Below are 13,716 nucleotides of genomic sequence, written 5' to 3' on the forward strand. Positions count from 1 at the left end.
GCGAGTTTTTTTAGCGGATATAATAAAAGATGCAAACAATGTTTCAAATGGGATTAAGATTAAGATGTTCTAATATGAATTGGACGTTCGGAAATGATGGTCTGAAACTCAACAACTCATTGAACATCTTGGATCCCGCTTCTGATCCTGCTCCTGAATATATGGAGCAGATTTCAAGTTTACTAAGAACAGTTGCAGCTGACAGGAGAAGCTTCACGAATTCCATTTCGGGTTCCAAGCCTGAGAGTGCTTCAATCTTCACATACTCAAGCCGACTCATGACAGGAAATTCACCTTCCTTTTGCATCTTCATCAGAAATTCAGCGGTTGTCTTCATTTCCGGCACATCTGAGCTGGTTGATAACTATAATTGAATCATAAGTATAAGGTTCTGAGACGAGGAAATTTGAAGAAGGAAATGCATACCCTGGAAATAGTGGTGTCACTTACGGTAATTTCAAGACTCCGCAAATTAGGAGAGCTTCTGATCAAGCAAACTGCACAACTCACTTCTGATATGGAACTAAACGAAATTCTTGGAAACGAAAGAAAATGTAGAAAGTTAAGGTTGTGAGGAAGTTTCTGTGGCAGGCCAAATCTACTCAAGACCTGAAACAAAATGAGAAAAAGTAAAACAAAATCAGAGATTAGTTTAGTTGGGGAAACTCATATATTTAAAAAAAAATTATAAAATCGACTTCCTTTACATAGAGAACACAGCCATCTAACTCCAGTCTTGTGATGGAAGAAAGTCGATTGAGAAACTCGATCAACTGAGACTTATATTGGAAAAGAAAATGAGAGATTAGTGGAGTTAAAAACACAAGTATATTTGGGGGGGGGGGTGTCAGGGGTGGAAATCAACTCCCTTACATCGAATAAGGGGTCATCGTACGCCAGCATTGCGATGTCACCAAATGGATCGACATACTCGATCACATCATTCTGATAGTCATTAACACCGTATGACGAAGACATCATTGACAACTCAGTAAGGAGTGGTGCATTTTTAAAGTTAATTAGTATGAAGAAGCCTGAGAAATAGAAGGACTTGAGATTAGGAGTATCAATATTCTGAAGCTCGTACCATCTATATGCGTCACAAGTGTCTATCAAATTCAAACACTCGAGCACTGGACATTGAGTGATAAACTTTTTCAACTCTCCAGGCAAAAAGTAGACCTGTTCAAGGTGAAGGGTTACAAGCCTACCTAATCCTTTGAAGGTGGGAGGAGGCCTAAGAGCAGCATCAACGAGATACAGATGTTTGAGATGCTCAAAAGCAAATAGAAAGTGAGAAATCGGGCGTAGCGGGTGATAGTCGAGTGTGAGTTCCTCTATGGGATGATTTGACAAGAATTGCAGGGACTGGTCAAGATGATCAATATAAATCACTGGATAACCAGTTTTGAGTGAGAACTTGACTATAGGCCCTTTGTGAAGTAACAATACTTGATAGATGACGGACGAAGGTTTGTACTTTTGAGTTGATTTTGGTGGGAAAGTTTTCCAATTAAAACAGAGATGTGGAATAGTTACCCATTTATACCGCCATTCTCTTGAGAGTATGCTTGTCCTCACAGCTTCAACCACAGACAATGACTTAAGAATGTTATCCATGATATTACGTGGAAGGTTGCTAAGTCTATCGCCCTCACACCCTCCCATACTTGCCTGAATGTGAAGGCTTTCGAGTCTGGAGGGGTATTTATATATAGCTGTAATGCCAATAATGTATTAATAAAAAACTGAAAAGTCGGGAGGCGGCTTTTTGTTTCTCTTAAGATGTAAATCTCTTAGTATTCCATGCACACTATTTGGTATTCTTCATTTTCAAGATTACATTTTGGTTCAAATTTATTAGAGTTTGTTATTAGTTCGTAGCTACTTTGTTTGCATTTCGAAAAGATGTCCAATGCCGCATGCAACAGAGTACGTTAATCATCTCCAGCCACCACATTCATAAGGGAACTGAGAGGGATTTTGCAGTTTTGTAGCAATTGATAGTGGGCAAATCTAGGACCAATCTAACCTCGTTGCCCACTAGTGCTTAATAAGAGGAGCAAAGAGCCTCACAACTTTTTAATAAAAAAAATATATTACTCTCCTGGACAATATAATTCACTCGTCCATTTTGTAATTGGTTTAGTTATTTTGATCCGTAACTGATGACTTTTATCCTTAATTACTAAATATAAAAGTTGAAAAATATAAGGGATAAAAGTAATGGGCTACAAATCAAAATAGCAAAACCAATTGCAAAATGGGCGAGTGAACTATACAATCCAGCAGATGGGGTAATATGTTTTTTTATTAAAAGATTGGAGAGGCTCGTTGCCCTATTCTTTTAGGAGTTTTTTTTGCTATTTTCCAATATTTTAGGGATAATTTGAATTTATCCCTAGCTATATATAATAATATATGGCTGAATTAGTGGTAAAGTATTAATAACTGAAAAGTCAGGATGAGGCTTTCATTTTGTTTCTTCTAATTGTTGTTAAGATCACAATCGTTTAGTATTCCATACTTTTTCTTTTTCCAAAAAATGGAGATGTATATTCAAATTAAATTCAATACATGATGTAAATATTGCATCTTCTCGTATTCCACAAGGCAATGTTCAGGGTCTTGATAAAACATTATAAATTGAAAATAAAGCAATCAGTAGTGACCTCAGGTGGCAGACCCGACCCGACCCGACCCGACTCGACTCCAGTAATAATTGAATCGACCTGGCTCACAAGTATCATGAATTGAGGCTCAATTCAAACTCAAAATCTTTAAGCTCGCGCCTTCATGACTATGAGTGCAACTTGAGTTCTTCTGTTTTATTTATTCTATTATTACTATTATAATTCTATAAACAGATAATACTAAGCCCCATTTAAAAATCATATAATATAGTAAATATAATTATATTTTTTTTTTTACTATGAGCATACTATTTTAACCCTATTCATAAATCTAGTGTTAGACAATGTTTTCACACCAATACGTATAATACGATATGCATCTCATTTTTAAATTATAATTTCATTTAATCATATTTTTTCATTTCTAAAAGGAACACATGTCGGAACTCAAGCTTAAATTACCCGAGTAGTAATAACAATCTAATAAATTTGGACAAAATGCAATTTACAAGTAAAATTCTTGTCAACGGTTTCCTTCCAATACCATAGTTTAAAAGCTACACACAATTCTGTACTAAAGATTTGCACCAGAGAAACATCAATCATCGGCATCAACCATATTCGTCACCGATGTATATCATCTTCTGAATCTAAAACAGTAATTTTCTTCTGCTAAAATTCGAAGAACAGCGAGTAAATGACAATAATTGGAACCTATACAACTCTGAATAGAACACAAGTTTACAAATCTTTTCTGTGTTTTTGTTTAGCACAGATTAATCTCCAGTTGGCAAGTGCTTGAATTTTCAGTTAGAGGAAACAATTATTTCCAGTGTTTCATGCAAACTCTACAGCTCCATTTTTGACAGCCCTGCACAACATGATCGATCACACCTTGAGAATTGGGTAAAAATGAGAACGTAGTATGACGTAAAAGGCAAATAGATCTGAACAGTTACCGCTTGGCCCCAAACTGCCAACAGAGGGATTAGAATCGTATCCATTTTGGAGAATATTTTGGAGCTCATTGTTCCACAAGTTCTGAAGAAATGTGTATATAGTGTGTCAAAGATTTGATAAGAGGAAGCGGTCGAAGAAAAAAGGCGGAGAGTTCTTTTGAGTATGATACCTGAGGTAAGGACTGAAATTGTGGAGCTGTGCCTGGGAAAGCATTGAGGGTTCCCTGGGGTAGACCCTGGAAAGGATGAGATGAACTCAGTCCTGGACCAATTCCAAGTGCTGTTGCATTGCTACCTCGAGAGTGAAGAATCTAATGAATGTGCCAAGAAGAATGTTAAGTTGGTTATCAAATGATATAATTTCAATAAGTTTATGCTCAGTGAGCTAAATTTTGCCGTACATCTTTAGACAATAGCCGTTCTATATCCACATTGAGCTCTGGATTTACTGTCGCGAGCTTCATTGACAAAAACTGGAACAAGAAAATAAACTCATCTCAATGAAATAATACAATGCAATGGTACAAATGCTGGCAACAGTAGCACATAGCTTCGGAATTCACAATTTTTTCCACGCAATCAATAAATAGAATCACTTTCTCAGGGAAGCATCAGAAGCTCGACTCTAGTGCCTAGCGCGTGGCAGTTGGCAGCTATTCTTATTTGGTGGTTTTGTTGCATTCCATTTCGCTGATGCGCACAAAATGTATGTATAGCATTTAACATGGAGTACGGTATGAAACAACAAACTAATGGATATCAATTCAGACTGAGTGCTTAGTTAAGAATCAGTGCCTATAGAAATATGCGGACCTGCTAAATTAGATATCCTTAACATTAATGTTTCCAGGCGCGAAAGACTAAAGTTGTCAGGCAGTTCATTCACAATTAATATATATTAAAAAACTAGCCAAGATGGGGTTTCTTGGACTAAGTCGTCACAAATGCATACCTCAACTTGCTGTTGTAGTGATTGGACATAGTTGATAATCTCATCAAGCATCACCGCTTTCCCAGTAATCTTCAAAATTAGAAATACCAGGACTCAGTATTTAAATTAGCCCAACTGCTCAGGAATTACAAAAGTCGAAAATTATATCTCATCCAATTACCTTATTACAGCCAGGAACCAGTTCTTGCAGCAATCTCATCCTCTCACTAATCCTCTCCCTTCTCACCTAAAGGCCGAAAACACTCTTTTAGCTTATTCTCATGCGCACTAAAGCAGAGTTCCAAATACAAATCAAGATTAGCAAACCGAGAAATTACCCGTTCAGCAAGGCTGTGACTGTTTGTTGCCTGGCCCCTTTTGGCTCTCACATGAATGTAATTTTCTTTAGAAGCTTCTGCACCACTGGAGTTATCCTTAGCTTCTTTAACTGCCTGCCGACTGCGAGAACTTGGACCTGAGTTTTTCTTTTCATCATATTCTTTAGGTAATTCAGCAAGGTCCCGAGTTTGATCCTTCTGTTTTTCTACCTCAACATTCTACAATCAACAGTAACAAAGCTATTCGAGTTAAAGTGACAACAGGCGGAAAACAAAAGTTTCATACAAGAGCTATAGTCAGAAAAATCTATTGATATACCTTTCTTTTCCTCTTCCCATTAGGTGAAGCTCCTAACACCCCGTTTTCTGAATCTTGGCGGTGATCCTGAGCATCTTCTACATTTTTCACCGTATTCTGCACTCCAGCCCCATTATTTTGGGCAAAATTGGAGTGTCCAAATGAACTAACAATTTCTGAGAAACTTCCACTCCCAAAACTTGGAATCTTTGGCACCATACCGACTAAACCTGAATCAGAAGGAAAATGGACCAAGTGGGAAGAGCTTCCCATTGTCTGATTTTCAAGCAGAACTGGATAATTTGGATTAGCAAACTCATTTTGAAGAACCATAGAAGAATTTCCGAAATTCCCACTTTGATCCTGTGAAATAACTGGATCCCAACCAGAAGAACTGTAAAAAGGGTCTATCCCATTTGGAGGCTTGAACATGGACTCTGAACAGATTGACATTCCTGCAACATTGTCAGATATTGAAGTTGTGGCCATCACTGAAGAAGGGCAGTTCAGAATACTGCTGCTATTTCTATGCTGGAATACTCTATCCCCCATTTCTTCAGAATCCATAATCAGGAAAAGCAAATCAGAAAATCCAGAATTTGGGACACCCCAGCTCTAATTTTCTTACAACTATTCAACTAAAGATGAATATGGGCTTTGACCAGAAATAGCTGGTAATAATCTTGCAAGATAGAACAAGGAACAAAGAAACAAGGCAGCTTTATTGCAGCATCTTACAGATAGACAAAGGTTAAATCCAATGTACAAGACTGCAAGGAATAAGCTCCAGCTCCTCTTTTAAGAACCCTAAAACCAATCCCACTCTAATACGGGAAAAAGTAATTCCCTCTAGACAAGAAAGTATGAATCTTTCAGAGCTTAAAGCAGGCAATGGAGAAAAGAAGGATATTGGCTAAGTAACAGCTCACCAGACTCCTGTTGAAAAGAAAGCAGATTCCCTTTTCCTTTTCCCCTCTCTTTTGCCAGTACAAATTTACTAGGATTTATGGAGTTTACACTAATCTGCAAGAATGATTAACTCCTAAACAAACGAAAACAAGAGTTCCCAATCCCAGATGCTGGATTTGAAGCTTTGACTCAAAACTAAAACCAACCCCACAAGAATCCAAGAAAAACAAAATTCCAGGGACCCCTTTGTGATATTCTCAGTACGGGCAACTCAAATTTTGTAGCAGAAAAGCACCCAATTCTGCTTGAACTATAAACAAACAGAATACGTGCAGACTCTCAGAGCAGCAACAACAGCTATACAGAGCTTATTCAGTACCCTCAACAGCATCATATTCTTGCTTCAATTCTACAACAAAAGAGAAAATTCACCAACTGGGAACTCGAAGAAAGCATCAAATTTCCCACTTCACAAATACCCCCGCAACAACAACAACAAACAATGTGCACTTAGGTACATAAATGGGCACCATATAAAGAGTGATCAGACACACACAGATTAATAAGAAAAAAGAAAAGCTACCCTTTTACCTGCCCAAGTTAACAGGTTCCATGATTTTATAAGATAGACTAACTACTGCCAACTGCTCTTGCAGGTTAAATTATTACACAACCTAATCTTTCTTTTTCTTTTTTAATTTCCCAAATATTTATATCATAAGCTAAGTTTGCTTTTGGTCTGATCTTATCATGGATGGGAGAGGTTCTTCTCTTGAACACCAAGCTTTCTTGACAACCTTTTGTTTTGTTTTTTTACTGACACATTTGCCAACTCAACTATTCTTACAGACTCCTCTTTGCTGTTACACACTCATTTTCCTCAGTGCCAACTAATTACCAAACAATTCTTTTTGACAACCTTCATTATGCACCTGTTCAGGTCCACCATTCATAATAGTGGCACATCATATACATCCCTGATGGCCCCTCCAAATCTTTTAATTTCATTTATTTTTCATCAAGATTTCATAATGGGAACTTATAGTCATGAGAAAAACAAATAAAAGAAAAAACGGGTCTCGTTAATATGAATACTTTTCCTTTTTTTTTTATACATATTTCATTTTTATCTTAGAAAAAAAGCATGCATTGACAAGTTGCATATTGAAAATACACCAAATGCGTAGATCATTATAGTTTCTAGATCAAATTTGTGTTTATATATACATTTGGCTGTGAAAGTGAAAGAAATTGAGACAATTCACATAATTCTTGAACAATTGGTAGTATATGGAAATGGGGTATGAGCATTGATGAATATTTTGAGTAGTTTTTTCCCATTTTTGGTTGATAAAATATGAAGATGTGTTAATAAATTGAGGTTGTCAGAGCAGTCTTTTTCTTTTACTTTGGAGCTTTGGTCCTCACAACACAAGGAATAGGGAATCTCATTCACATAATTTTACCTCATTGTCCTCGTACAGTCTCCAGCTGTAGCTGTCTATACTCTACTATATAAATCATTTTTCTAATTAAATGAAAAGGAAAAAACAAAGTAATATTATAATGTCTTAACTCTCAACTACTATTGTTGGTCAAACCTTAATTTTCTGGTCAATAAACTTGCAAGGCTGTGATCTTGCTGGAAATTCAAGTCTTCTTTCCATTAGCTGTCGAAAAATTCTATGAGACCCAGCTTAGTTATCCTTGTAAATTATTTGTCCCAAATCTTTTATCTGATGTCATGTTTGGATTCATCGATCTGAAAATGAGAATTACAAATTCATTAAACCCGTCTGGATGAAATATTTGAAATTTTTTAATTTTTTTTTGAGCTATATTTGTGTAAATTCTTACTCTAAATCCTTTCTCAAATTTAAATTCTTCCGTTCAGATGCGATCTTATTATTTTTCTACCTTTTGGAATGTTCTAACATATGTTTAAATTTTAATCTTAATTGAAATAATGAAAGACCTCACCGTCTCAAAAACAGACTAGAGTCGACTTTTTCAAATGGATGGAGTTTTGAATTTCAAACTCGACTACTTTTTATTTTAATTTTTGTTTGAGAGAGATAAATTTTGTCATATGATAGAACAAGAATAAAAAGAAAATCAAATATAATCCCAAAATTATTTTCTTCTTAATTAGGTAATCTGTAATAAAAATGTCACGCCACGACTCTCGATACTTTTTCGATTAAATCAATTATAATCATATTATAATTTGAATTATTCATGATCATAACAATCAATATATACTAATCATTAATATCAAATATTGATACTTAATCGACAACTACAATAAAAGGAGCCGATATATAACTACTATTAAAATAGAATAACGACTACAAATGGGTGAGTGACAATTTTATAATCATAGAATTTCAATTTTGCCGACTACACTACACCTCATTAGCCACAAACGTTTAGTACATGCATATCTAAGTCAGCAACACAAAAACAATCCATATATATATATATAACATGTTTTGGTTACTGATTTAAACATTTTAATTCTTGTAATTTCAAACTACATTAAATAATTGAGGAGTACAAGGAATATAATATAAAACCATAATAATAATTTAGTACGGAAGTAGAGCTCCACAGCTATTGCTTCACTGGGAAAATAAGAATAGCAAAAGGAGAAAAATTAGGATGACTGTGTGAGAGACAGAGAGAGAAGACGTAAGTTGTCAGTCTGTGGGTACATTGCAATTGACATGAATTAAGTCCGTGTGTGTTGGGGGGCGGGGGGGGGGGGGGTGCTTAGATTCGACATCTACATCCTACATCCATCTATTTCTATTCAATCATTATAATTTAAGGTTTTATTTACGAGACAAACTATTATTATTAATTATATGAAAACGGAATAATTTATTGGTCGGTGCCCATTTGTTTTTTTTGCTACTTTTATTGCTTTTCATGAGATAGTATGACAAGGATTTTTTAGTTTTGGTTTTTTTATTTTTTTAAATGAAAATAGTAAAGTATTATTTATTAAATGAATCCAGTACAATTATTAAAGTAAAATATTTATATCTAATAACAACAGACAATTATAACAATCAAATACTAATAATTAATATTAAATATTTATATCTAATCAATACTTACTATTAAAATATAGTAACATCTCACTTGTTAATGGGATTCAAACCATAATTTTAAAGTATCTCAATTTCACTAATTGGGTTAGGTTTTATAGACTTTTCGTTTGTCAAATTTATTTAGTAGATTCGATGGAGAGTGGGCACTTAGATACAAATTAAATAGAAATCATTATGTCATAATTCGCATCAATTATACAGAAATTATAATAAGATTTTGTTGGAAATAAGCTTTAAAATTTTTTACATTGTCAAATTATTTCCAACACTTTGTTTGATCTTAATTTGCCAGTTTAATCTGATATCTATTTGAGGTTTATGGCCCTATTATTATAATGATTTAATTGTAATTTTATAAGGTTTAATAAGTATTTAACTGTTATATTTTATATATTTATGTGGTCTATTTATGATTGAATTTATTATAATATTATGATTTTAATTAGGTCACTTAATGTTTTATAACGGTCAAATTATTACAACTATTTAAAGGGACATTAACTTTTTTCATTTGCATTGAGAGACATATAGAATTTACATAGCTTATGAGTTGAAAAATATTTTATACTCCCACAAGTATTTAGTAGAGTTTTTGCAACGTGACTGTGGACTGGTTCCTAGTCACATCGTGATCGTGCACATGGGATGAGAGTCTGCTGAGAGCTAATGAAATTTTATTCTGGAGTCATGGTCAACCGTTAAAACCTGCACGTAGGGAGGCAATCATGACTTTAGGTTAGCGACAATGTTGTGACTTTTCATCGTTGCAACTTTTTTAATTTTTAAATTTATTTCATTCATTTACACACTATATGTAATTGTGATAATTTATATAATGATATTTTATATATAAAATTATTTTGAGATATGATTATAAACACAAATCACACAATTTTCACAATAAATTTTAAATTTAAATTAACGTGTAAAAAAGTAGTGTCATACATTTTGAACAAGAATCTTATTTTTATGATCTAAGACTCTCATTCGTATCATTAACATGTAAAATAATATATTAACCACGTTTTGAATAAAGACTCTCAATCATAATTCGTATCACCTGCAAAATGAAAAATCACAATTTGTATCAATCATATAGAAATTAAGATTAAAGTCTCACAATCAGAAAATTGTATATTTAAATTTTATAAATATGAGCATGTACATATTTCTATATTAAAATTTTGATTCGTTTATTCCTTTAAATATTCAATCAACATTTAATATTTGAGTACCACCACTGTAATGAATCATATGCATAAAAAAACAAAAAACGAAAATAACCCAAATCATGAGACGAGTGAACATTATATAGTAGTAGTACTTGAAATATTTAAGTAACGTAATATTAAATAATAAACAGTAAAGGTGAAGCAAATATAAAAGAGGCACAGACAGCATCACGCCTGAGCTATGCCATGCCCTTCAAATGCCCCTTTCTTTTCATGTACGATGTGGTCCTTACTCCCCATCATTTTGCCTCTTTATTACACTAAAATCGTTATATCATCGCAACAACAAATCTAAAACTCTCACAAGTTCTGAAAACAATTCTTAGTTGGTGGTTAAAGTTTTGTCGAATCAAACTAATCATATATACTTGATATGTAATTAATTATTTTTTTAAATTATATATTAATATAATGACAAATATACTATAGTCACTGTACAATTGATTTAGATGTCTAGCTAAACCCGACTCGGATTATAATTTTCCCAAGTTTTGTCGTTCTCTTCCTCTTAATGTAATTCTCCATGTTAGTGAGTCGTAAATCATAACCCATATCGATGAATAACTGAAACGGAAGCATGCGCGGAAGAGAAGCAATGATTGACGGGATTGGGATGGGGGGGGGGGGGGGTGGAGTTGAGTTGAAAAGTAGGAAAATCTCCTCTGCTTTTAAGAAATCGAAAACAATAACGAAGCATGATGATCGTTTAGTATTCTTCGCATCTCATCTTCCTCCATCATGTTCAGACTTACCTAAACAATAATCATTTTAATACCACTCCCACGTTTCCTCAGCCATCCCCCAAATTCCTACTTCTCTTTTATATGATGTAATAACGATTTTTCATATATGGATCGAGTAAAAATAAAATTGTATTTATTCTATATATTATATTATAATAATGAAAGTTTTTTATTGCGAAAATATTAAATGATAAAAGTTGAGCCGTACGTTTATAATTTAAGTTACACGATTTGATAATTTAGACTCAGTTCATATTTTTTTTTATGAGAGAGTTAAACTTAGAGGCCGAAAGCCTTGTTGGTGGGGGCATATGATGTCCTTTGAATTTCATATTTAATATTTTTTTTAATAATCATGTTAAAGACACTCCATAAAGTAAACAAATATTATGAAATAAAAATTGTGCACAAAAAGGCATGGATTCCACCAACAAAGACGAGTTAGATTCATTGCATAAAATAATAGTAAACATTAAGCAAATTATAGCCCCTTTTTTATGTTTTTATATTTAGTTTCAGCTTCCATATTTTTCAAAAGTAGTGAGAATGTTTTATTGATTTTTTATGCAAGTAATGCTTGAAAATACAAAGTCCATAGGAGAGCCCAACTTTATTTTAAAAAAAAGAAATTGAAAATTTTCCTATTTCTACGATCGATCTGGGCGGATACGAGCATCGTCGGCCACCCAGATCTAGGCATGAGGTGGAGCGACGGCCTTCCATCGACATCTACAACTATACATATACATATACATAATTGTACGTATATATATGTGTAACATACATTTTTAAAATACACAAAATTTGGACCGTTCAATTTTATTTATTGAAGATGGCTATTAAAAGTTGATTAGATCCTATGGATTTGATGCAATCATAAAAGATCCAACAATCATTATAATAACAATAATTTATATCAACAAGGGTATAACGGAAATTTAAGAAAAATACCGTTAAGTAAAACAAATGGCCAGAGGAGCGTGTGCAGAATTTCAAAAAATACAGGATTTTTTTTGCCTATATATTTAACACATGGCTTTTTAGCTGAATTTTCATAACACATGAGGATTTTACGCAATTTTTCCTAAAATAAATTACTAAAATGAAACAGAAAAGAAGAAGAAACCTTTGAAATGGAGTACTTATGTTGTATATTAAAGGAGAGCATCTTTTTGGTATTTTTTTATTTTAGTATGCCTTTTTTTTTCTACTCACTAACTTCTCATATATCCACTATCTACAAGTGGAAAAAACTACTTTTTTAAAATAGTTATTTATTTTTAGTTGATAACTTTTTTCTCATTTTCTTACGTTTAAATATTCTCTCACAAAATTATTTAGTCTTTATCATAATTATTTTCATATTATCATTTTTCCTATAGTAAAATTTTTTATCAAATAATATTTAATTATTATAAATTTTTTATACATATGCATCAAATTTGCCACATCCAACTAGTAGACTTAATACAAATAATCGGTCGAGCAGGCCTAGTTCAAATGGCCCATGAGCAAGGTATCATGTCCATAGTCCATCTATTATACTAACATGGCAGGCTAATAAGCCAAATCCAATAGGATAACTCGACAAATATTAGAGATGACAAGTTATACGTATTTCTAACACCATGAGACATATCATGCCAAAAAACTTTCAACAAACTCCTAAAGTGATGGTGGCTGACTTGGTATTAGTAGGTAAATGAAATATGCATAAGTAGGCTTGACTGACATGACTGGTCAAATAGTCATAACTTCTTAAAGTTAAGTCCAAATAGCAATCTGTTCCTTTTTTATTAGTAATCTAACCATGCAGCTTTCTAACGATGTATCACAAGTTGCTACAACTTTTAAATTTGCTCTTCATCGGCCTATAAATAAAGGTCATTGTGCATTCATGAGGGAATCAAGTATTATTCATGTAATTAGTCTTTTCTCTTGATTTTCAGTAAGCTTCTCGCCCTATTTCGCTCTCCAACATTATTCCCACTTTAAATTGATACTTTGTCAAGTCGTTTCAACTATTTCATTATTACTCTTATGCTATTTCAAAATTTTCAATTATCTCTTCAGTAAATCCATTATTGACGTAAGCATCAGAACTGTTTGTAGGTTAGTCCTCATTTTCAGTGAAGATCCTTCAACCATTGTGATGTGTTGGATCTTGGTACACATTATTGGTGCCATTTGTGGGATATTTGAGCTAGAGATGTAAGAAATGTCCAACTTTGAAAATGGATGTGACAATGGCTTTTTTTAAGGAAACATTTCTCTCCTTGCTGCAGCAGGTTTTTTAGTTCCACTTCCAGAACAAACACTAAGGGATATCAACACCCCTGCTCTCACTCTTGATCCGACAAGCATGTCTTCTACAACCAACCCGCTCTTCCTCTAGCAGTTTTTCCAGTTCATCGCAAGACCGTCAACTCAGCCCTTCGGGGCTCCCAAGCCAAGGGAGCAGTACAATCTTCTCACCAGGAGAGGCTCAACACACAAGGAAATCGAGGAACCGATGACCAACTCCAGCAAGACGAACCTACACTAGTTGATCTCGTCT

The 13,716-nt window shown here is 33.8% G+C and overlaps 2 protein-coding genes across 2 annotated transcripts; both read right to left on the minus strand.

Moving 5' to 3' along the window:
- Positions 1-43: 43 nt before the first annotated feature.
- LOC105159271 (F-box/FBD/LRR-repeat protein At1g13570-like) lies at positions 44-1,668 on the minus strand. Its single transcript, XM_011076280.1, has 4 exons — positions 874-1,668; positions 708-779; positions 427-609; positions 44-364 (listed from the first exon to the last, which is right to left on the minus strand). Exons 1-4 carry the CDS (start codon positions 1,666-1,668, stop codon positions 44-46), a joined length of 1,371 nt encoding a protein of 456 aa, XP_011074582.1.
- Positions 1,669-3,137: 1,469 nt separating this feature from the next.
- On the minus strand, positions 3,138-6,949 carry LOC105159084 (basic helix-loop-helix (bHLH) DNA-binding superfamily protein). The gene is made up of 8 exons (XM_011076027.3): positions 5,181-6,949; positions 4,862-5,080; positions 4,705-4,770; positions 4,545-4,613; positions 3,994-4,065; positions 3,763-3,903; positions 3,593-3,674; positions 3,138-3,504 (listed from the first exon to the last, which is right to left on the minus strand). Exons 1-8 carry the CDS (start codon positions 5,724-5,726, stop codon positions 3,482-3,484), a joined length of 1,218 nt encoding a protein of 405 aa, XP_011074329.1. The 5' UTR covers positions 5,727-6,949; the 3' UTR covers positions 3,138-3,481.
- Between the last annotated feature and the right edge of the window lie 6,767 nt (positions 6,950-13,716).

The sequence above is a fragment of the Sesamum indicum genome, linkage group LG3 (assembly GCF_026168435.1).
Source record: "Sesamum indicum cultivar Baizhima isolate 11 linkage group LG3, ASM2616843v1, whole genome shotgun sequence".
Classification (NCBI taxonomy): Eukaryota; Viridiplantae; Streptophyta; class Magnoliopsida; order Lamiales; family Pedaliaceae; genus Sesamum; species Sesamum indicum.

Bases quoted from the DNA above. Each gene is read 5' to 3' on its own strand.
- LOC105159271 (XM_011076280.1), bottom strand. From the start codon at position 1,668: ATGGGAGGGTGTGAGGGCGATAGACTTAGCAACCTTCCACGTAATATC. The intron at 610-707 runs GTAAAGGAAGTC...ATTTTGTTTCAG, and splicing joins TAGATGGCTGTGTTCTCTAT to GTCTTGAGTAGATTTGGCCT. The intron at 365-426 runs GTATGCATTTCC...ATTCAATTATAG, and splicing joins GTGACACCACTATTTCCAGG to TTATCAACCAGCTCAGATGT.
- LOC105159084 (XM_011076027.3), bottom strand. From the start codon at position 5,726: ATGGATTCTGAAGAAATGGGGGATAGAGTATTCCAGCATAGAAATAGC. The intron at 4,066-4,544 runs GTATGCATTTGT...TTCTTGTTCCAG, and splicing joins CACTACAACAGCAAGTTGAG to TTTTTGTCAATGAAGCTCGC. The intron at 3,675-3,762 runs GTATCATACTCA...ACATTTCTTCAG, and splicing joins AATTTCAGTCCTTACCTCAG to AACTTGTGGAACAATGAGCT.